General features: G+C 39.6%; 1 protein-coding gene across 1 annotated transcript in view; it reads left to right on the forward strand.

Annotated features, from left to right (window-relative positions):
* USP37 (ubiquitin specific peptidase 37) overlaps positions 1-24,387 on the forward strand; it is a 34,916-nt gene that overhangs the window by 8,393 nt on the left and 2,136 nt on the right. Inside the window, exons 3-23 of the mRNA XM_065751228.1 lie at positions 81-252; positions 800-900; positions 2,110-2,291; positions 2,656-2,730; positions 3,280-3,377; positions 4,534-4,618; positions 5,091-5,252; positions 5,706-5,837; positions 7,119-7,242; positions 7,503-7,708; positions 8,301-8,418; positions 9,127-9,206; positions 10,399-10,563; positions 11,848-11,913; positions 13,065-13,215; positions 16,835-17,087; positions 19,109-19,275; positions 20,946-21,006; positions 22,302-22,417; positions 23,439-23,508; positions 23,873-24,011. Coding sequence (XP_065607300.1) covers positions 81-252; positions 800-900; positions 2,110-2,291; positions 2,656-2,730; positions 3,280-3,377; positions 4,534-4,618; positions 5,091-5,252; positions 5,706-5,837; positions 7,119-7,242; positions 7,503-7,708; positions 8,301-8,418; positions 9,127-9,206; positions 10,399-10,563; positions 11,848-11,913; positions 13,065-13,215; positions 16,835-17,087; positions 19,109-19,275; positions 20,946-21,006; positions 22,302-22,417; positions 23,439-23,508; positions 23,873-24,011 — 2,723 coding nt within the window. The remainder of the gene's footprint in view (positions 1-80; positions 253-799; positions 901-2,109; positions 2,292-2,655; positions 2,731-3,279; positions 3,378-4,533; positions 4,619-5,090; positions 5,253-5,705; positions 5,838-7,118; positions 7,243-7,502; positions 7,709-8,300; positions 8,419-9,126; positions 9,207-10,398; positions 10,564-11,847; positions 11,914-13,064; positions 13,216-16,834; positions 17,088-19,108; positions 19,276-20,945; positions 21,007-22,301; positions 22,418-23,438; positions 23,509-23,872; positions 24,012-24,387) is intronic.

A 24,387-nucleotide genomic window follows, 5' to 3' on the forward strand; every position in this document is an offset into this window, starting at 1 on the left:
TGAAGTGCTTTGTTTGAAATTGTGAGTATTTTGGCCTTCTTAAAGCTCACATCTGCTGATGGTCATTTCTTTGCTTTCAGCTAAGCCATAACATTAAGTCTGTGACCTTACGACCCAATGGCAGAAAGCTGTGCTGCCTGATGCTGACGCTGAAGGATACCAGCTTCCTGACCATTGATAAGGTACCGCTTAAAGATGCAAATGAGATGCGGATGTATTTGGATGCGGTTCATCAAGACAGGGTTCACACTGGTAAGTGCTGGAGTTGTAATTCACATCAGCAACGGCTTAGAGAAGGTGCAGTGCTGTGGGGTTTTTTGTTGTTTTTTTCACCTTTAGCCACCTTTCCTCCTTATGCTACTTTCTGCCCATGTCATATTTGTGCAGTGACTTCTTTCTGGCTCTGACCCCCAGTTTTTGTTGTGTACCTTTCTCATGCCTTTGTCACGCTGAATGATAAGCAAAGATGAAACAATCAGGAATTGTTTCTGTTGTATGCATGTTGGTATTTGAAAAACTCGTGCCTTTATCACACCTGCATAGTCTCTTTCCTTTTTATTTTTCCACTTATTTTGGTTATTTTAAGGATAGGAACTTTACATCACACTGAGTAAATGGCCAATATAAGGACAATCCATAAACATGTGCTTATGTCTATGCACTCAGAATGTTGTACTGTCTGTTGGCAAGAAATTTGGTGTGTCTCTTCCAAAACCAACTGCAAAATAGCATCTTACACATACAAATGCTGGTCAGTTAAATGAGCATCAAATCAAACATTGTGTACTTTTCCTGTCAGCTGGGAAACCCTCTCAGGGATCTGGCAGCTTTGGAGGTGTGCTGGGCAGCAGGACCACACAGAAGGAAGCTAATAGGCAATTCTCTTATATAGAGAATCAGGTTTGTTCAACTGTTCACGTTTTTCCTCTTCTCTAATTTTATTTCATTCATTCCCCCCTCTCATTCTCTTATTGCATGTTGTAATAGCACTGTAAGTATTTACTTTGCACCCAAAGTCTTTGTAACCTATGGGGCTTGTAATAGATGTGTGCCGGATGGTTGGCAGTGGTGCTTCTTGCTTGTAAGGAGGCTCGTAGTCTTTGCTTTAGGAAGGTCAACAACTGCCTGTAGAAAACTACATATATTCTTCACACTGAGCTATTAGGCAAATGAGAAGCAGCAATTGAAGGAAAGTCTATGGTTGAGGCTTGCTTCTGAGTTTTGAATATCTTTGTTTATATTGAACATCTTAAATACAAGGCAGCTAAGAAAGCTGTGATCAGCGCAGGTCTTAATGAGTTTAGTACGTTTTAGCCAAATGTGTACATTGAGAAGAAGCTGTTGGCTAAGTTTTTATATCAGGATAGAATTACTGTATTTGTGCCATTCTGCTTTTTTTTTTTTGCGTGTGCATACTTTGCAGACCTTTCCCTGAAGTGTTTTTTCTTCAAAAGATTTCAGTTCTTCCTTTTCTTCCACAATGATGTATCTACCAACTTTAATTTTCAATGTAATTTCTGTGAATATATCCTTATAGCCCCGGGGGCAAGTATTTTTTGACGTTGTCCCAAAACAAATTTTACATGTTGCTTAAAGGCAATCTCACAGTAAAAGCTCTTCAGTTTGTGTATACAGTGGTAAGATTGGACATGTTCAGTTTTCAAGTGTGAAACTGACACACATTCCTTAGTCAACAAGTTATTAGCTCATTTCATTGCATCAGCCCAGGGCTGTCAAGGCATTGTTGTAATTGTGTGGTTTTTATATGCTTTTATTTTTTTCTTTCGGTACCACCCAGGATTGATCTGAGGGTGGTTAGGAGTTGTGCTTTGGGTGTTTTAATCTCAAAGCACATAAAGGAGGTTTAAAAGACAAAAGCCCAACTGTCTTATTGTTGGAACATGAGAGATTTGTTGCTGCTGTGGAGTTTCACACTTATGACTTCAATCAGTACAGTCAAAAGTTTGATAAGTCTAATGAACGTTAAACTCTTACTCTATCACAAGTGACACTTTTCTGCTTTTGGGTGCTACACTGCAGCAAGTTGAGCGTACACGCTAGTGTAGGCTCATGGTGGTGGTCATGTTTTTCACTCTTTTGCTTTTGCAGGCTCCTCCCAAAAGGGCGACTGTGGAAAATAAGGATGAAAATCCATTTCGCAAGGTGCTGGGCACCCCAGCTCGGGCATCCGTTAAGAGCTCCACTGGAAGTGGAGTGCCTAGCAACAGGGTGAATGTTGCAGCATCTCCAACATCATCAGTCCCCCACAGAGCAGGCTTGCTAGAGAATCGGTGAGTGCTTTCCAACTGTGCATGTGACGTTGTAAGAGTTTAGGTCTCTAGAGAACTGGCAGTAGAGTTACTGTACCTAGAAGGAAGAAGAGAATATGGTTCTTCCTCTGTTTTTGTTGCTTTGACGAGGGTGATAAAGTGTGTTTTTCCAGCCTCTTGCTGGTTACAGTCACTTGAGCTTTATGAACAGCTTAGGAGCTGGGCAGACCAAAGTGTTCGCTGTGTGCCGTATTATAAAAGTGAAAACTGTGGAAGATAGGTGAAACACACATAGGAGGCATTAAGAAATGCTCTTCTGTTGGAAGAGGATCGTTTACTTGCCTTTCTGAAGGAGTGACCACTTCAAATTCCTTCCTGTCATTAGTGAAAAGAGGAAAAGAGCACAGCCTCCAAGTTCAGAAATGAGTGAAGATTATCCCAAAGAGAATGATTCTTCGACGTAAGTAACTGATGTTTCTTCTTTCTGATTTAAACCCTACTTGCACTTTTTAAAAAGAGTGTTTGGGTGTTTCTTGACTTGGCAACGTACTACAGGGCAGTTGCTAGTTGGCTTCTGAACACACTGAATGCTTGAAATCAGGTTTGCATTCAGGGTTAGCGAGGGAAATATAACCTGATCTTGCTGTGTGTTTGCAGGAGGCTGTGCAAATTTTGTGTCACCTTTTATAAGCTGAGTCTAGATATAACCTATATAGCTACATAGCTTAGGTAGCTTTTTTCTTGAACTTATTTTGAGGTTTTTTTAAGACAAAATTCATAAAGAGAAATTGTTACTTGGAAAACATGGTCTGTATGCACAATTGTATTTAATCATAAGTAAAAAGTCCTGTTAAAATAATTGGTTAAACTTGTGAGCAAAATTTAACCTGTTCAGTACTTCTAACACCTTAATCCCTTGACATAAATGCTTTAAAACAAGTTGTAAATGTCATGCTGGCTTATCCTGTGTTTTCTGTAACATCTGACTTGCGCTCTTGTATACCTACAGGAATAATATAGCCATGAGTGATCCAGCGTGGAAATACTTAAACAGTAGCAGAGAGAAACAGTTAAAACTGAAGCAAGAGGAGGAAAATAGGTCATCAGGTAAAAATAAAAGCAAATCCATGATACTTGTTTTTTCCAGTTGTTAGCTTAGAGAGTTGTTTTAGAGGTTGTTTTCCTGATTTGCTTTGTGCCACGAACATTCCTGCTTCCTACAGAAGCCATATCTAAGACTTGGGCATCTTTCCTTTGCTTTCAGAGCCTACTCTGAGTTATCTTTTGCTGCTGTTTGTTGTGACCCTGACCCCTGTTCTTGACTGCCAAGGCCAGCTAATGTGTGTGCTTGTTTGAAAGTTCAACAGGCAGCTTCATACTTTGCTCCCAGCTGCCCTTCCCTTTGGGAGGGGTATCTTGTAAATGTCTAATGCTTTCTCATTTATCTCAGAAACTTTTCTGGGCTATTAGTGCTTGCACAAATTGTATGATAGATTTTTATACTCAGAATCTGTACTGGTTGCTTTTCCTTCCCTAGTTCTACCCCGGAAGTTAGAGAGGCTAGAATTCTGTTGAATTCTGGTGTGTGTGACAAAGGTTTACAGGAAATATTATAATGTGGATGTATGTAGGCTAGTAAGCACCCCACTTTGTTGATTTTTACTTCTCAATACCCAGTCTTTCCCCACAAAAAGGAATGTACTGAAGACCTTGTTTTTAATGGGATCGTTGCTGAATGCATTCCTTTTCTAGTGCAACTCTGATGGTGCAAACTTGTTACTAGAGGAGAAACAAGTAGAGCAGATGTTTCTGTGAGTGAAAACTAGGTTTGTGCTGTAGAGTCAAAGCTGAAATCTGTGTATGACTGTAAGTTCAGGTAACAGTACTGCAAACTTCCTTTTCTTCATATGGCTACATTTTTGAAAGCTGCGTGGCTCCAAACCCTTTAAGCTCATAAACAGGGAACATGCTTTTAACAGGGTTTTTGGACTTGTTTTAGAGGTCCCTTCCTACCCCTGCAATTCTGTGATTATGATACGAAATCAAATTAAAAATTCAGGGTCTCTTTGTGTACATGTTATCAATATTTGTGCTAGTACTTGTAAGATACTTGCTTTAATATTTTCTGTGATGTATCTGGAGGATAGTATTTTAAGAATTTTGAAACTTTTTGGTTTCATAATTGGAAATCATCAGTGTATCATAAAAGATATGAGTTATGTGAAATAAAGTGACCTACCTCTCTGTATTTCTTTTTATGAAGGTGTTTTACCGCTGCAGTCATCATCCTTTTATGGTAGTAGGTCCTCATCAAAAGAATACTCCACTAGCAGTTCCACGCTGGACAGGTAGGACTGATTCACTACCCTGAGCTTTAAATGACAGTCTTTTCCCAGGAATTAGGATCTTCTGTTACCTGTTTTTATGCATAAAATGTGTATAGCTTGAAATCCCGAGTGCTCAGTGCGGCTACAATTGCTCTACTAATACCTACCAGCTCCAGTATTGCTTTAAATAGATAGACTTTCTAAGATCAGTCTTTTATAGTCATTGTGAATGACTGATCTAGATGATACCTGAAGTGTAGTTGGTTCAAATGATACTACCTACATGCCTGTAGATGTAAGGAGATTTAATCAGGAAAGTGTTCTGACAGATACATCTGCCTTTTAGTACCTCTTGGTCATTGTGATAGATGTCAGTTGTTTCCTGTGACTGTGCTGGTCCTTGTCCTCTGTGGTGATGCAGCTGTGGTGTCATGAAGTGTTACTATTTAAGGCAGAGCATTAGAGATCTTACACTTATTCTTTTATGGTTTAGGTCTGCTGTATCCAGCCAGACTACTTCAACAAAAAGGAGTCTGGGATTTCTTTCTCAACCTGCCCCTCTTTCTGTTAAAAAAATGAGATCTAATCAAGATTACACAGGGTGGAACAAACCCCGAGTGCCCCTTTCTACACATCCTCAGCAGCAATTACAAGGGTAGGTTTAATTTTCTTTATCTAGCATGCATGTCGTTAGAACGTGCATATTCTTGTTATAATTGTTTCGTGGGAGAAAAAAATACTGAACTCCATGAACACTGAGACAGGGAGCACGTTTCCTGGCATGAAAATATATATTCTTAAATTCACATACGATAACTAGGTAATTGACATTCCTTTCCTACCACTTCCATTATTCACTTTTGTATCTCGTACATATACACGCATCTTAAAATTTTGATTGTAGTAACTCAGGGATGCTTTCCTGACAAACATTGCCTTCTGTAATTTTAGTGTGAAAAAGTTTAGTGTGAAAGGCAGAAGGACAGCTCCAGTAAAAACTAAGTGGGCTGTACTTGGGGTGATGGATGGTCCTATATGGTATCAGTGCTGTTTAACGCAGGCATGGTGTTGCATTTATTTACATACTGTGTTTAATTTTGTTTTTCAGGTTTTCTAACTTAGGAAACACCTGCTATATGAATGCCATTCTACAGTCCTTGTTTTCAATCCAGTCTTTTGCTAATGATTTGCTCAAGCAGGGTATCCCATGGAAAAAAATTCCACTCAATGCGCTTATCAGGTAAAACTGTCTGGGAAGAATACTTTCTCTTTCATTACTGAGAAGCTAGTTCCATAGTATTGGAGCAGCTTTGTGTAGAGGATGACGTGTGTGTGTGTATGTAGATGTAACTGTCTGTATTCTGAAGCTTTACTCAGGAAGTGGGCTTTTAGGAGTTGCAGTGCTGAGTAGTTTTTGATATGTTCTACTTTAGTGGTAGATTAAAACGTGTAAAAAACCTTTATTATAGATGCAGAATAACTTCTTAAAGCATTACCAGCTAGGGTCTAAGCTGGTCACCCACTTCCTGCTGCATGAGGTTTGCAAATGTTTGGAAGAGGTGCTTTGTCTAGTAGCTGTGAAAAGTGGTGGTAATCTTTTTCTGAATTCAGCCAAACTCTGGGTTCAGGCAAACCTCATGTCAAGAAAAGCCAAAAGTTTCTGTAATATGTTAAATTCTTTTTTCTCTTTGAAATTCGGAATCCATTTGCCATTATGATTCTGTTGTATGTCTACCAAAAAAAGACAGACTGCCATTCAGGTATGCACTGTGCTCTCTCTTATTCAGGATTTTTGTTATATGTGCTATTTTGCCTCCTATTTTTCTCTTACTAAAAAGATTCAGAGCATGAGAACCATTTCTGTATCCGTTTCATTATCGTGTATTCTTTGGAGTCGCTTCTGTTTTTGTTGCATCTTCTTGAAGTCTATGTCACTCAGAATTGTAGATATGATTGATTGCATTGCAGTGATGTGCATTTTGGGAAGTTCTTTCCCGAAATTTTGTACAAACATTCCTTATAGTTGCGCCTTTTATATCTAAAGGCAAACTGTGGGCAGAGCTTGTGTAACAATACCATAACAAAACAAAAAAAAAAGGCAAGAAAAAGAGCTTTTGACCATAGAACCTGAACTCAATCATTTATGAAATGACACTAAAATAAACAACTGAAGACTCCTATTAGTATGTATTTTCAAAAAGCATTGGTTTTTATCTTACTGTAAAACCTATTGCAGGAGTAAGTTAATAGAGCTTTATAGGGCCCTTCTCTTTACTTAGAAGAGATTGAATATTTTCATCTGGGTCCTGTTCCAGTGGTGAACTCAAGTTAGAATTCAAGATACTTGAAATATAAAAGATTATTTTCCTTTTTCTGAAATATTTTCATGTGAAACTCCCACACTGCTTATCACAGGGTAAAACCTTGTAGGAATCTTCATAAAGTAAGATGCCACGTGTTCTGTTGCATTTGCCTGAAGTCCTGGCAGCCACTCAGTGTCTCATTGCATTGATTTCTACAGACGTTTTGCCCATCTCCTAGCGAAAAAGGATGTCAGCAGCCCTGAGGTTAAGAAGGAGTTGCTCAAGAAGGTGAAAAGTGCCATTTCAGCTACTGCCGAGAGATTCTCTGGGTATATGCAGAATGTAAGTACCATATAGTCTAGAACCAACTGCGTATGTTGTTCATTGTTTGGACTGCAATGAACTCCTGCCAGGCTTCATCTCCGTTTGGCAGCTATTTGAGCTTTTAGTTGAATGATGACCGTTGCCTGCCCTCTGCTAGATCAAAACTGTCTTAGTATTGCTGAATGTAGTGGGTGGAAATGTAATTTCTCTCATCCACATGCGAGAGATTCTGAATGGTCTTTTAGAAAATGGCTTTGTTGAGATTACCCTGTTTCTAGGATGCGCACGAGTTCCTGAGCCAGTGTCTGGACCAGCTGAAAGAGGACATGGAAAAGCTGAACAAAACTTGGAAGAGTGAACCAGTCCCTAATGATGATAGCTCACCTGGACGGGCTTCTGATGATCTTTCAGCTACCAAAGTTTATACTTGCCCGGTTATCAGTAACTTAGAGTTTGAGGTTCAGCATTCTATCATCTGTAAAACGTGAGTGTGCTTCAGAGCTTTTCTCATTAGGGAAATGCTCTCTGCTGCTACTGGCCACCTTGAAATAGATTCTTACCATTAGATAGATTTTTAGTGCTTCATGACATAGCCACTGGAAAGCTTCTCTGCTGTTCTTTTTGTCTGTCAGTTATCTGAGAACAAAAGGAAGAGGATTTCAGCCAATCAGTGTCTCCCTAAAAAATGGGAAGCTGTGATTATTTGTTCGTTCTAAGGGCTTCCAGGGAATGATGTTTTCTTCAATCTCTAGGTTATTGCAGAAAGAGATGTAAACCAGCTCTGGTTTGTTCTGTACCTTATCGCTTGGCCTCACCAAGCAGTTTTCACAGACCAGGGTCTTTTGTTCCTTCTCATTCACAAGTGGTTTCTTTTGTTTGTTTTTTAAGTTACTAAAGCATTGAAGTTAAAATCCTCAAATTCATCTTTGTCATAAGCATGAAACAATTCTGATGTGGGTAAAATAGAGCAAGATTCATACAGTTTCTGGGAAGTTACTTTAGCCTAAAAAATATAAATTGTTAGTGATTTCAAGTTTATTTTTTATCGGGTTTACATAAGCACACTTCTTTTTTAGGTGTGGTGAAACAGTCACCAAACGGGAACAGTTTAATGACCTCTCCATTGACCTTCCTCGAAGAAAGAAATTGTTTCCCTCTCGGTCAATCCAGGATTCCCTTGACCTCTTCTTTCGGGTACATAGTTCATTGACATATATAAACATGAAATAAATACTTCTATGCTTTTGAGGTTTGGACATTAAGAGTATACGGAAATTTTTATTGTAAAATGCTGTGTATAAATTAACAGATTTTTTCAATATTGCTATGAAATAAGTACATTTCCCATTTTGTGGTGAAATAATTAAGGTACAAACGAGAAGGGAGACTTTCTGACTGAGATAAATAGCTCTGGATTTACTGCTTCTCCCTCTGGGCTGGGATGCTTCACTAGCTTGTTCACTGGTCTAAATTAGTGCAGCATGTTTCTGATGAGCTTAGATGAGGACAACTTCTCATGAATGAAGCTAAGATTTTGAATGAGAGAATGAACTTCATGGTAAATAATCATAAAGCAAAAGCTGTTGCAGGGGGAGGACAAGTGAACAACAGAGAAAATCATCTTTGACATCTTATTTGATTCAGCTGTGGTCTGTGCAGTAGACTTTTAGGGAAAATATTGCTCATCATTCTTGTATCAGCTGATATGTTGTCAAATTCTAAGTTTTGCTACCCATGCTGCTATCAGGTACCCTCTTGTTAGATCATATTGGAGATTAATATTACTTCTAGTGTAACTGCTCTCTTGAGGAGCTTTTATGACAGCAAAAAGAAATGTACTTTCTGTTGAAAACTGTTTGATGCATCTTTTGTTCCACTAGTCTTTGTTCTGTTCTAACACAGGCAGAGGAAATTGAGTATTCCTGTGAGAAATGCAATGGAAAGTCTGCTGTTGTCACACACAAATTCAATAGGCTTCCCAGGTAATTATTGGCATCTGTTCCTTTTTTTCCTGGAAACACATCCCAAAAGTGTGTGCAGAAGCTTCTCAAAGATTAAGTATGTAATAATGGATAGGACATCATGTATGGTGGTCAGTATGTGAGGAAGATCCACAGTTTCCTTCTGAAAACCTTCTACATGCTGAGTACCCTTTGCAACACTTATTCCTTCCTCCATCACTATACAGGGAGGTTTGAGTTTTCCCTTTCCCCTTTTGTTGGATTCTCAGGTGGGAGGTATGAACAGTAAATGGATTCTGTACATCTAAGGTTTAGTGCTCAGTTGACCTGATGGGCAAGACTGAGTTTGGGACGTTCTTATCAGAATTCATATAGAGGGTTTTGCTTTGGTCTTTATTGATCCCTGGTTTCTCTCTCAGTATTTCATGGGATGTTAAGCTTAAAGCGAATGTTGGATGCTTTTAATCTGGCCACTATCCTTGTCCCACTCGTGTGCTTGTACAGATGGTAACTTGATGTTTTGCTAAAAGCATCGCTTGCGATTTTCTTAGCTAGCTTATGTACTTTGATAGCACTGCAAAACTTTTGTCAAAGTATTTGGGTGCTAGCACAGCATAAGTGATGGTACGACTGCCTGATCTAAGTAGCCAGTACAAAGGGATAAGCATAAGGGAGAAGGCTGAGTGCAAGGAGACTTCTTCAAGCTCTTTATACTGTTCTGATCAAAAGCTCTTCTTCAGAAGTGTTATGACAGATAAAATGAGTACTTGTCTTCCACTGGGCACAGCTTTTCTTCAGCTTTGGGAAGCTGTCTCTGTCAAATACCTGCAAGTGATATATGATCATTCTGGTGTGTGTAACATTAGTGTTGTTTCCTATGCCTGTCACCAAGTAGTAGGAATAATGCGTTTGATTAGAGCTGCTTGCTTCTGCCTGCCTGAGGAGCAGGGTGGTGCAGATGAAAGCAGAAAGCCTTTTGGCAGCCTGCATCCTGCGCCTTATGCAGAGTTGGGAGGTGGATGGGAGAGTGATTATGCATCTCTTGCCAGATAAGAAAGAGATAAGGCTTCTCTCTTTCTCTCCAAAGTGATGATCTGTTTTAAAGCACATGAATGCATTTCTTTGTGAACAGAACTACTTGGATTTTTCATAGCTTTTCTAACTTCCATCTTGAGATTAACATTCCAATCTGTATTTCTCTCATATTTTTCAGGGTCCTGATTCTTCATCTGAAACGATACAGCTTCAATGTAGCATTGTCCCTCAATCACAAAGTTGGGCAGCAGGTGGTTATTCCGAGATACTTAACCCTGCTTTCACACTGTACAGAAAGCACGAGGCTGCCACTGACACTGGGCTGGAGTGCCCATTCTGCAATGTAAGTGCACAGCCTGGGTTTGGTGTGCGCCATGTTAAACGCCTGCAGTGAGGTTGTCAGTTGTCAGATCTACTCTATCTGATGTCTAGATAAGGAAACACCAAAATTATGCGGCCTCTGGTGTGAGATACATAATCTAGCCTCTTGGTACAAAATCTAGATTGCTTTTTGATTATAGCATGCTTAATTCTGCTGAGAAGGCATAACATCATTCCTTTTCTTCAGATTTCACTTGTACACCTCATGCTGTCATTCATTTTTCATTGCCTTTACTGTGCTTCTGTAATATCTGAGGACTTCACGTGTTGAAAATACTCTTTTCCCTGCAGCAGATATATTGGTACAGCTGCTTGTCCTGAGACACAGATTAAAAGTGCCAGATGTCACACAGATGTGCCAGAATAAGGAACAAAATGCCCTGAGGTCACTTGTGGTCCTTACATTCTGACATACTGTAAATGTAGTAAGATAGGATATGTCTGTTATCTGTGTTGAGCAACACAGCAAGTGTTCTTCTGCTGGATGCTTAGTGGAGTTTGAGATTTACCTGGAGGTTTCTCAAGAGTTTGCTTTAAGAGTAGAAATCTTAAGCTTTTCATTATGTTTAAGAGGTAAAGCTAGACAATGCAGACATACTTTAAAACATATAAGAAATGGCTCTTCAGTGATTTATTTTTTTTTAATCATGGAAACCATTCTGATTAATCCAGACAGTGAAAAAGTGATGAAGCTGAGGAGAAGCAGCCCTGGCTTGAGGAGAATGATGGAAAAGTTTTCTCTGTTGGTAGCCATTTGTTAGATGGTTGTAGTGGTAGCAATGGACTTCAAGGAATATATGAAAAGATCAAGTGGAGCAGGAGATGTGCTTAGAAGAGTCTAGGTAATAGAGGAGAAACAGAGATGTGAGAACATGCCAGAAAACCAGCTAATCCAGACAGCAGCAAGAGACTGTGGTTTAGGAGCAGGAACTCAAGTGTTGGTGGGAATCAGGGAAAAAGGAAAGAGTTCTCTTGACGTGGGAGTCCAGCGCCTTTGATTTGTGAGCTTGTCCCTAAGGGTACATCACTAAGAAGTGAATCAAATTTAAAGGATTACATCTGTTTTTGAACTACTGATGTTTATTTATGGCTTCATGGAGTTATTACTCTAAATACAAGCAATTAGCAAGTACATAATGGTCTTCTACTTGTTTCTTTGAACATGGATTTGCATGTACAGCAGACATGTAAACATATATTGTTTTAAAGACTAACTGCTGCAATAAGTACTTTGCTTTTTTAATAGCTCTCGTCCACTGAAAGCCTCCCAAATGGTGAATTCCTGTACTGTAAGCACTTCTACACCTTGTAGGTGAGTTGAAGTTCTGATATGTTTGTGGCCTGGCATTTTATGCCATAGCTTTTGAGGCACTTTGGAATTGTATAGTTCTTTTTCTTTACTATTTCTACTTAAAAAAATAAAAAATAAAATCTGTTATATAAGTATTTCAGGAACTGTTTTTTCGTATCTGAGCTTTATTGATGTTACATGTTAACTAAAAGAAATATTAATGGTCCCATTTGTCTAATTGAAACAGTCCTGTTAGCATTTCTCTTAAGAACTTTTGGGAACTCAGGAACAAAGGAAGAGGATTGTTTTCATGGAGAAGGCTCAATGAGAACTGGATTTGGTTTGTACAGATGATTTGTCAGTGCTGGGTATTTTAAACTGCCTTGGATTCAGCCACACGTATGGGAAGCAACATGTTTTCTAATTCTGCAGCCTCCTTTTTTTTCCTGTTTTTATTTATGGAGCTACAATGAGTTTAGATAACAGGTGGTTGGTTCCTTAAGCGTATTTGTAAAGATGAGAGGGCATGATGATGGTATTCATAGGCTGTTCTGAGAGGCTACTTTTTTGACGTAGTGGGAAATATGGTATTGCAGTGGTGAGTTTCATGCTGAGGAATGCATATAGAACAAATTTCCTAATTGAGCAGATATCTCAAACTCAGTCTCTTGTCTTCTGCTCCAAAGAAACGGGTTTATCCCAGTGAAAGATTGAATGGGAGAACAGAAAAGTTGTGCAGACTTGCATCTTTATATCCGAGTATCAATGTGAGAAGTCTTGTGACCAGCTTAGTAAATTTCAGAAGTCAAATAAATGGTTTCTGCTGAGTTTGGCACTGTGGGCTTGTCTCAAATGAATGCTGTCCAGGATTGCTGCATGATAAAGTGCAGACTCTTGGCTTGTGAACTTCTGTAGCGATTCTACTACATCTTGTGATGGGTGTCTTGTGCAAGACAAAACAACATTTGGTAGGCTGTTGGGTTAAACAAACTATGAAGTGTTTATTTATTGTCTGCTATGTTAGTAAACCTTTATTTTCTACAGTTACAGCTTGTTCCCTAAATTGTACCTCCCCGCAGCCTGAAAATCTGCTGTAGCATTTATTTAATGGTAACTATGAAATAGATTTGCACGGTGCTGTAAAGTTCTATAGCTGAGTTTTTAACTTACAGAAAATACTCTTTCAAGTCAAAGAGCTCTGCAGCACTCTGTGTGGATTCTGACAGTGATGACGAGCCCCTGAAACGCTCTGTTGCCAACAGTCAGAGGTTGTGCAACATACAGAGTAGAGATCAACAACAATTGCAAGAAGAACCAGAAAAGGTAAGGAAGGAAAAAGAAGGACAAACTTTTGTATGCATAGGGGTTATACCTACTTGTGGCTTGCCTGTGTTTCTGTGAGCATAATGAAGTTGATGTAAGATGTTTTCTTTCCTAATTAGCCCTGTGATGCTAGAATGAAGTACTTTGCCATGCCAGCTAATTGGCCTCTCTGTACAATTGTCTTGAGTTCCCACTGGGAACAGAGGTAATTGTGTTGTAACTGCACTTAACTTGTGGGGTTGTGTATAGCAGCTGCTTAGCAGTTTTGTTGGTCCTTTGGGCAGCTTTCACTAATGACTTTTCCATACAGAAATGTAATGGGCTGTCAATAATAAAATTATGCAGCAAAGCCCTTGATTAAATTAGAGCTAGTACAAATTGAGCTGGACAAAATAGTCAGTTGAGAGAAGTTCTTGTGCATCTGATATGTGTTTCCATTAAAATATGGCTTTTTAAAGACCTTTTGGGCACTGAAGCTCTCAGTCTGGAGGTTCAGAGGTTTAACTCTTTGGTGTAACGGTAAATTTTAAATTCCCTTTGAGCTTTTCACTGTGACTGGTGTTAGTGTTGTTAAGATATTTTTCCTTCTGCCAGGGCCCTGTATCAGCAGGTAGATGAGTTGTCTAAGGAAGAGTGGCAAGCCAGAAACTTAGAGGATTATCTTGAAGTACCATTTTCTTCTGTTTAAGGATTACTGATGACCTAGTGCTCAGAACAAATGCATCTCAATTTCTCTGAAGTTTTTGGTAGTGTTTTTAGGGTTATTTTAAGTAAGCAGGTCTTGATTACAACATGAAAGGATGAACATAAATCTTGCTGAATAAAAACATTCAAAGAGATGGATGCTTGCAGTTTCTCATCTAATGAGAGGATCCCAATCCGTGTGATATTTAATAAATGACGAAATGAGTATTGAATTTCCAGAAGACAGAGCTGGGAACAGACCACAATAGTGCTAAGAAGTGCAGTTAGAATGATCTTAACCAATCTTGCCTAAATATAGGAGGAGTGGTTCAGTAGGAGCAAGCTGAAGGCACTAATCTTAGCAGGGCTTGACTGACTGTAAAAGCAGGAGGAGAACAGCTGGGTAAGCAGTCAGCCTTCAGAAAGGAGCAAGGGACAACAGTCTGTTAATATGTCAGACAGACTGAAAAGGTAAACATGTAAGGGAGGCATAGCCTGCAGGCTGAGTGAAATCAGCCTTCACTTTTTCCTCAGCATTGAGCTGTAGCTGGAATGCTGGATCTAGCACTGGACTCCAGATTTGAAAGGAGAGATTAATTGGAGAGGAGCAAGTGGAGAGAAATATGAATAATCAGACAATTGGAAAGGAAGATTTCTGGGGAAAGAGTGGTTGAGTGAACTTCGGTCCCTTAGTGGAAGGAAAAACCTAAACAGAGTGTGCATCTTTGAGGAGAGGAAGGCAATGAATGGAAGCATCTGGGCTGTTTTTCTTGGCCTCAGTGGATACAAGCAATAGACTGAAATTGCAGACAGTAATTTTTAGATTATACTTTAGGGAAAACTTCCTGATGTTCAGGATATTAAATGATGGAATGGATTGCTTTGGGAGAAAGCAGAAAAAACCTTGCTCTCAGGAGCAGAGTGAGCAACTGCTGTCTCACATAGCACATCTGTGGTGGCTGTGGGTGGGGAAATTAAAACCAGCTTCTCTTTGAAGTGTTCCTTCTATAAAGACAGCTTTTAAACTTTTTTTTTTACTTTAAACTTCTTTTTAACTTTTTTTTTATTCTTCCTCAAATTTTGTTTGAGAGGAAGTGTAGGTAGCCTCCATTACAACAACCCTGTGCGTGCAAAGATTGTGGGAATAAAGCCTATTAATTTGAATAGCAAATTAATGGGAAGCTTTCCAGCCTGTTATGAGAAAGGGACAGTGGTGGTGTTGATTCCACATAAGCAACTTAACTTTTGCAGCTGTGTCCCTTGGGCACTCCCCACCACAGACCTGAGCAGCCATCTGCTATTGTTAACCACATTGTCCTGGGAGGACCTGGTCCTGGTTCTTGGTGTGGCTTAGCTGCTACTGTAGAGCTACTGTCAGGATGCTTCTCATTGCAGCTCTGTTAGGGACTTGTGTATCCCATGCATGCCACTACATGAAAACAGTCCTGCCATGTAGTAGAACAGCTGGGATATGTGATGTTGGGCTCTAGGTGCAAGTATCAGTTACCTAGCTAATGAGGGCAAAGCTGTGTTTTCTGGCTCTCAGGTGAAGTAGTATTTTTAAGCTCTTTTCAAATACATTTATTTAAAGCAGCCTGAGTTAGAGCCTAAGCTGCCTAAAATCTATGCAAATAAATTCTAATGGAAAAGTTGTATTCAAATAAATGCACTGTTGCTGCCAAGTCTTTAAAGTCCAACCACTGGATTCATGGTGACTGTTGTCAGAGTTCCTGGAACCCGAGTTTGCTTGAAGAGCTAAAGCAGTTTTGACAGTAGAGGTCTACAGGTGCAGAGAGAAATCAGAAAGCTTAGAATTGCAGGTACTCTGATTTTCCTATTCACTGCACAAATAAAATGGGAGGAAAAAGACTTAAATTAGTCCATTCTCATTCTCGGGGGCTGTGATGACTCAAACAATCAATTCAATTGGGTAATTCATTTGCTAATCTTGTTTGATAAGCCAGTTTTATTGTGAATAGTTTGAGTCTTACTCATCAAAAGATCATTGTATGTAAGTAAAAAGCAGCAGTAAGGTGATTCTTGTTCATTTTAGAAAGTTCTGAGTTGCATCCAAATGCAGTTTGGAGTAAGACCTGGATAAGCTCATAACTAACTATTTAAAAAACAAGATTTGTAATGTTATATATATGTTTGCATTTGTATATACACACACAAATATGGCTAGTATAATTGTTTAAATACGTAGGCATAGAGGTGGTTAGCCTCCTCATTAAACAGGTGATACCAGAATGATGGACATGCCTACATTGGTTACAAATCAGTATGGCTTTGGAACTGATGAGCATCAGTTTTAGGAAAATAAAATAATAACATAACAATGGAAAAACTCAGATCAAGAGTTTTTTTCCTTTCTTCCAATGTAAAGCCAATTTATTCTCTTTAAGAAAGTTTCCCCACATCTGATTAACTCTTTTCTTGATTTGCTGAGTGCTGTGCTGTGTCCCTTGCCTCCCGTGATTTCTGATGGTGAGTCTGCACTGCCAAACCTGATTTTAATTCTTCCAGCCTTTCTTCAGTTCCATTCAGGTGCTGCTTCAGCCTGCTCTGTTAATAAACTTGCAGTTTTGCTACTTGTGCTTTCAGTGTTTTAGCACTGACTTGCCAGAGGCTTGCAGATTCATCAACATCCAAAGTGGAACACGTGTTCAAGGAGAGGGGAAGGGTTGCCTTGGCTGTATTAATCCACAGGGCCTGTGAAAACTGGTTGTTGTTGATATTTAAATATTGTTCCTTGGAGTGAATGTAGCTACAAAGGTTGTGTCTCCATTGAGACTTGTAGAGCTGCCTGTTTAATCTTGACAGAGCCAAATTCCCACATCCTGGGGTTAATAATAATAAATCCATATAGAAACGTAAAGCTGGTGTTATATACCTGTTTGTTCAAGTATTTAATCATAACTCCATTCATCTCTAGAGTTCAAAAAGAAGTAAAATGGAGGGTGATAAACCTGAGCTGGGCAATGCTGGTTTTGATGGGATGAGCGAAGATGAGCTGCTAGCAGCTGTCTTAGAGATTAGCAAAAGGGAAGCTTCTCTGTCTCTGAGCCACGACGAGGATAAGCCCACAAGCAGCCCAGACACTGGTTTTGGAGATGATGAAATTCAGGAATTGCCCGAAAACCTGGAAACTATGGAGACAGAGAAACCCAAAGCACCGTTAGAATCAGGTAAGGCAAAGTAAGCACCTTAATTGTGCTGTGATGAACTAAAGCAAATTACTGTGAGCAGAGGGGGGTAGTATTTGAGGGCAGAAGCCAGATGCAGGCATACTGCTGAAACTAGAATGCTTTCATTAATGCAGTTGTTTTTTTCACTGGTTTGCTAATGAATTTAACTGAGGCTCACTACTCTCACTTAGAAACAGTATTACAAAAGAAAAAATGGAGACTAAGAGACTCAGCATGCAAATCGTGGCCTCTGACCCAGAAACATGGTTAAGTACAGGGAGGCTCTTTGATCTCTGTGGGGAAACTATGTATATCACAGCTTAAGTGTGCACAGGCTACATGCTTTCAGGCAAATGTTTAATGCCACTAGCCTGGAAAGAAGCAGGGAAACAACAGCTTTTCTTTCTCTCAGATCCAGGAAGTTAGGTGTTAACCGTTACAGAAAATCAAGTTTATTTCACTGGACAATTCTTGACAACTTTCATATTGGAAGTTGGTCTCTAAGAAAACCAGATGTATGGTCAGCCTTGCTTGTGCTTTGATGCTATGTTTGTGAAAGACAACTGTGAGAGCCTGGTTGCAGAAATGTCTCTTTAGGTTTTCCTTGAAAGATATAGTGCAATTATTTGAAGGCTGTGAAAGCAGGAAGTATACGTTTAATAGACATGTGTATTTTCTGATCAAGAGTTCAGTTAAACACTCAGCATTGCATTTGGCTTTCTGTATTTGCATATGGCCAAAAACACAAGTACTATTCAAACCGTGTGGTTTGGCATTCAAATGAGACGTGTATCTACATATTTCAAGTTATCAGTTACAGCAGCTGAATGTAACACCTAAATGAGTTCACAGCCCTATTTTTCTATTTAAAGGATACTTGAAGGCAAAGGATGCTTTGCTTTATCAAACAAAGCAATTCTAAACATAAAGGATGAATCAAGTTACATCTTTAATCATTAGTAATCTCTTTTTTTTTGTAAACACCGAGTTGTTTGCAGTGCTTTAAAAAAAAAAAAAAAAAACACAAAAAACCAGAAGGTCAGACCCTGGCAAGTTTAACTAGAACAGATGTCTCTTCTGCTGCAAGATCCTGAAATAAAATTGAGTATGTCTTACAATAAAAATATTCAAAGATTATGTAATAAATTCTGTTTTGTTATTCATCTTAAGAGGGTTAGACTGATGGATTATAGTTCTGTGGTCTTACGTTTAAGAGCTCATAGCTAGTAAGACTCTGCCTTGTGTAATCCTTGCCTATAACTAATGAGCAGATGTTGAAGTCTGCAAATCTCTGAAGTTTCATGTTGCTGCATGATGGCTCTTGGAGGAGGTCCTAATTTTTTCAACTGCAAGCAAATGGGAGAATGAAAGTGTCTTGCAACTAGATGAGATGTGTGCAGTGCTTGAGTGAGTGTTCATTCCAGAAGTTTTGTAAAATAAATATATAAAACTAAAGACTTCTGACATGCTCTTTACTTTGAAGTCCAATTGTAGTTTTAAATCTTTAGAAGTGCAAGATCAGGTGATGTTCACAAGGTTGAACTCCTACCCGAGGTAAAAGCTGACAAATTGAAAGAGTGCTTGAGATTTGTACTTCTCTCTTCCATACAGATGGTTTGACTTTTCTTGAAGATTTTCTTGCAGTACTCTGAGGTATTATATGCAATGCAAACCTGATTTTATTTTATTTTTTTTATATTTGGTTACTCAGAAAAATTCAAGTGTCAGATCTGTGGCTGCAGGAACCTAGTGGTGTGTGACATCTTCCTTTTAGTTGAAGTTGCTGTTTGAGTAAGCGTAAATGAAGTAGATCAGTTCAGGGATAAATCAAATGATTAATCCAGCACCTCCTAAAATGACAAAATTCCCTTTTTTGGAGCTTTTTCTAACTGTTGATGTTTGTGCTTTGTTTTTGTCTTTATGGCTGAGATCTCCTTGTCAATAGATGTCACTGTGCTGCAAAGATTATGGTTACAAACTGGAGACCCAGAAAAGCATAACTGTACTTTCTGATCCTCCAGGTCCTGCCAATTTCACTGAGATAACTAAAGATTTTGATGAGAATAAGGAAAACAAAACTCCGGAAGGCTCCCAGGGAGAGGTTGACTGGCTGCAGCAGTATGATATGGAGAGAGAGAGAGAAGAACAAGAACTTCAGCAAGCACTGGCTCAGAGCCTTCAAGAACAAGTAAGAAATAATTTGCTCCTTTGAGTTACTTTCTCCAGCACTGGAAAGCTAATGGCTGAAGGCAAAAACCTTGTGTTTGCACAGTATCTGAAAGGGGATTCTGTTCCATTTTTGAGTGAACCTGATGTTCTAACTGCACTCCCAGCACTGGATAGGTTTAAGCATAGTTTTGCATGTACTTTGGGAAGTGTGCCATATCACAAACGTATGGATTTCTCCAAGTTCTCTGCATATTTGTGCACAGAGCTGTAATGTTGTGAACATATCTAGTGAGACTTGAGTTTATTGTTCTCGTGTAACACTCACAGACTCCTCTTACAGGCCCTATGGCACATACTGCCAAGATTCAAAGTGAAAGAAACCGATTTCAAAGGAAAATGTAGGGATGGCCATACCAGGTCAGGTTAAAGATCTGTCTCATTTGTAACCTTGTTTCTGGTGGTTGTTGGTAGGAGATGCTTAGCAAAGGATCCAGCAGAATGATGATGTGATTCTTTCCTGTTGGTAAGTTAGAAAAAAGATCTTAAACAATTCAGTCTAAAAACAGTCCTTTAAAGAGGACTTAGAAAAAATTGGGATCTTGGACTGTAAGCTAACAGTCTGTGTTCCACATGATTTACAAGACCTGTAACTGATTTTTACATTGTTAAGTCCCCCTAAGAGGCAAGTGGTTTGCCAGATCTGTCTTTAAATAGACAACTTTGTCTGCTTTCTATTAATGCTAAAACTGTCACGGTTTTCCTTATGAGATCTGATGTTTCCATGGCTCCTGTATTTTCTCTCCCATTCCTCATTATAAGCTGCTAGTTGGTATGTTCCTTGCCAGATGTAGCTTTGATTCAGTAACACTGATTAGTTCAATGAGTTCCTGAAATGCTTTAGAAAAAGTAAGATAAAAGGCCTCATGTTAATAACGTAAAACTGCATTTTGAGTGCTGCTCTGCTACGATTCTGAAGTGAAAATCTGCTATTCTAATGAATTAGGCATGAAAATGTGGTTATCTTGGTTTGAAATTTGTAGTTAGGGCTTTGAATTCTGGTGCACAGAAAGCATTCAAGGGCTGAATTCAGAAGCCAGCACAGTAAGTGTTACTGTATCTTGCTGTAGCTCTGGGCTTTCAGGAGTGCTGGTAGGAACAGGAGCATGATGCTATCCAAAAAACTAAGTTTGTTGACACTTTTCTTCTGCATCTTGCCTTTGTGAATTACACCTGATATGTAGAGCATTGTCTCTAATGGCCAGAAGATAATAAAATCTGTCTAAGTTTAACAACTCTGTCTACATTTGGCTATGGGCAGAAATCTTAATTTTGCTCTAGTGTGAGCTTTGTGTCTGACAGCTTTCCTTAGCAAAGGGTTGCAAATTCATTCAGATGCTTTTCAAATTAATGATCCAGTGAAAGTGTTTGGTGTTACTGGAGGCTTGCTCTGCTGCATACCAAGCTTCAGGAGCTTTGACAAGCCTTAGTGGAGGTTTGTCCCAGGTTCTGCTGGTTGAGAACATTGGACTCTCGCTGGCTGCAAACATTTCTTCATACGGAACCTTTAATTTACAGTGTCAGGTTTGTTGTAGAAACCAGAGCAGCACAGTTTCAGTGGAAAAAGAGCACCACAAGAATTTTAAACAGTGAACTGTCTCAATGAGCTAAGTTTTGTTCTCTTCCCATCAGGAGGCACGAGAACAAAAAGAGGATGATGACCTTAAACGAGCCACGGAATTAAGTCTACAAGGTGAAGCTTATTTAACTTTTTCTTGTATGTTGCTTTTGAAGGAAAATAGGCCTGTGTGAATGATGAGTGCAGCTCCTGACTGTAGGACAGATGGGATTTCAGGTCCTTTTGATGTGTGCTTAATTGTAGTTGCTTTGCCCAGGTCAGCTTCTCTTGTTCCCAGTTGTGGAAGCAAGTGGCAGGAAAAACTTAAAATAAAAAATGGCCTATTTAATTCTTTTGAGTTTTTAGTATATGTGTGTATATATATATGTATATATATGTGTGTATGTGTGTATATATATATATGTATATATATATACATATATAGCAGAATAGACTGTGGAATTTTGCATTCCCAGAAACCAGCATGGCTGTAGTCACAATTTAAGAACTGTCAAGGTTTTAATTGGTGTTTTAGTGCATGTTAATGCACTGGCTTTGCCCAAGAAAATAAGTACCCTATCTGTCTGATGCAGAGGGAAGGGTAGATAGACTCTGTTATAACGTATGGCTCTTGGGGAGTGAAGGGGGGGGACATCCAGCATATGGTCTGTCCTTCCCAAATACAGACTGTGATGAGCCTCAGGCACTACTTAACATCTGTGTGGGGCTGGCACGTGAGTGATTTCATACAACCTGGCAGGGCAAAGTATAACAGAGAAGAAATTTCAACTCTAAAAAGAGAGTGGGAATAGTAATGAAGCATTGTGGTAAGGTACTCTTAGTTTCTTGGGCATCTCTAAAAGTCTTCAGTGATTCCCGGGCGAATTTATCTACTTCTGAGGAGCAATAAGTGCTCTCAGTCCTGAGCGGTGTCCTGTTAATCACAGCTTCTCACCCAGCCAGCACTTCACAGCTTTAATTTAGCTGTTAAAAGCACAGCAGCTTCTCCTAATGAGTACTGTGCAAACCCTCACATTAGTCAGGTAGCTGCAGAATCCCAGGAAGTTAGGAACAGCGTGTGCAGGGAGCAGCAGTGCCTTCCGGCTCTTTACAGAGTGCTGCCTGTGTTCTGCTCAGCCAAGCTAACTGGAAGTTCCTGTGGTGAGCAGCCCTCTTACCACCGAAAACAAGGAAAGATGCCTGCTGCCAGCAGCAGTGATTTGATGCCGGTTTAAATTGAAAAATGTACTTTGTTAATGCAACTTATAGTTTAAAACTGTAATTCCTAGCTTCTCCTTGCCCACCTTGCAGTGCCCTGACCCAACTGGTCCTACTGCTCTCAGGACTGGGTCTGGCTCTGTGCTGTGGAGTGAACCAGGTGTTTTCCTGCTTGGATTCTCATGGGGTGTTGTTGTTTCTGTGCTATTTAGAGTTCAACAGCTCTCTCCTGGACAGTGCTGGTTCTGATGAAGACTCTGGGAACGAGGATGTGCTTGACATGGAGTACTCAGAAGCTGAAGCAGAAGAACTGAAAAGAAACGCTGAGGTGTGATCTATGATTCCAAAAGTTAACTGAGAAATACAGCCCCTTCTTTGCCATCAGCTCAGTGTTAGGTAGTTTTAAAGAGCTCCTTTGTGATGAAAAGGGAAAAGCTTGAAAAATATTCAACTGTAAGAGTCTGTTCTGTTGTGTTTTAAAAAAAAGAAAAGATAAAATAGCTGCAGAGAGATCCCTCTGAGCTTCTCAAAGATTTGAATAACAACGAAAAAGGAAATGGTGATCTTTCCAGTGCATGGAGTTCCAGACTCGTGCTGGGGCAGTTGCCTGTTCCTCCCATCTGAAGAAAGGCTGTGTGGAGTGGCAAAGGTTAAGTCTTATAACTGAACTTACCTAGAATACTTATTTTCTAACAATGCTTTACCAATTCTCTTAAAGCAAGAGTTGTGTTTTAAGAGTGTTGTCAGTGAATCGTGTCAGTCAAGTTTCCTGGTCTGAGAGTTTTAAGCAGTAATTACCAGAAGCCAGTTTCCATCATTTAGTTTTTGTTCAGTGAACAGGCTGAGCACGTCTGTTGCATGCAAAGAGGGCATTGTCTGCTGACAGTACAGGTGCAGGGTGAGAGTCTGAGCACCATGTCTGGTATTAGCTATTAAATCTGTATTCTGTTATCAAGGATATAGCTTTAATATTTCAGAAGTAAATGTTCTGTTCCCTTTTTGATTATCTGTTTGTTTGGTGGATTGATTCTGACATCAGTGGAAGCTGCTTAGGAAGTGGTTGTTTAGAGAACTTTGCAGTGTTGAGCTCATGTCATCTGTTCTGAGGTCAGAGTGGCTGCTTTGAATTTTTTTCTTTGCTTGCTCAAAGATCAAATTAAAGTCAGGAGCTTTTTCCCCACGTCTTGAAGGATTCTTCCGTTGGTGTGAGGCAGTGTCTGTTGCTGTAATCCTTCTGCAGCTTTCAACACAGTAGCCAAAGCCCATATCTCAGATATAAGTCATCTTGTCCATAGGTTATGTGGGACAAAAGTTAATACCTAAACTCTTTCATTGGTCCTTGTCTTTAGACAGGAGAGCTGCCTCACTCCTATCGCCTCATCAGCATTGTCAGCCACATTGGAAGCACATCATCTTCAGGTAAGAGGCACTGTATTTTATTCTTCTTCTCTCATTGAGGCTAAAAATCTGCCAGGCAAAATTACCATAGGAAGTTTATTTGTAGAGAGGAGTTTGGTCAGCAAAAGCAGACCCAAAAAAGCAGCTCTTTACTTGTGGGTTGCTGGCAGTGGAGCGAGTGAGGGTGTCATTGTGCCTAACTGAGGCACTTGGGTGCAGTGCTGGTGTGCTTATTACCAGCTCACTGAGCAGCCAAGGCAGAGCATGTGTGGTCATAAGCATGTTTTAGCATTTTAAATCTGATGTAGGTTGTTGGAGCAGGGCATGTAGCTAATCTGCTTCCGGGCTGAACTGCAGCATGAAGAGTGCGTTCTGTGTTTTCCAGGTCACTATATCAGCGATGTCTATGATATCAAGAAGCAGTCCTGGTTCACCTACAATGACCTGGAGGTGTCTAGAACTCTAGAAACCACTGTTCAGTGTGACAGAGACCGAAGTGGCTACATCTTCTTCTACATGCACAAGTAGGTGGCCCGGGGCGTTCTGGTACTGTTCATGATAGCAGATCTCTTCTAGTCTGCTCTGATGGGATAAGAAGTGTCTCTGTATGTGGGTCAGAAGAAATTGTAGTCAAAATGTTATACAAGAATGACAAAATTTAAGTTCTGTGAGTTAGTTATTATTATTACATGTCACTAGTGCATAGGATTTTAACAAAGTACATTAAATTATCTTTTGAAAAGGTGAATTCAGTGTCTCAGCTGTTCATTCTTTGCACCAAGAATCACAATGGAGTTTAGATTTTGTGTCCTACTTGTATATTTTTATAAATGCCTTTATCCATGCTCCTAGTGTTTGTGTTGTTGCAGCTGTGGTCATCTCAGGACATGAGCAAGATGA

Source organism: Cyrtonyx montezumae, unplaced genomic scaffold (genome assembly GCF_038088225.1).
Source record: "Cyrtonyx montezumae isolate F1298 unplaced genomic scaffold, pur_monq_1.0 scaffold_7, whole genome shotgun sequence".
NCBI classification, from domain to species: domain Eukaryota; kingdom Metazoa; phylum Chordata; class Aves; order Galliformes; family Odontophoridae; genus Cyrtonyx; species Cyrtonyx montezumae.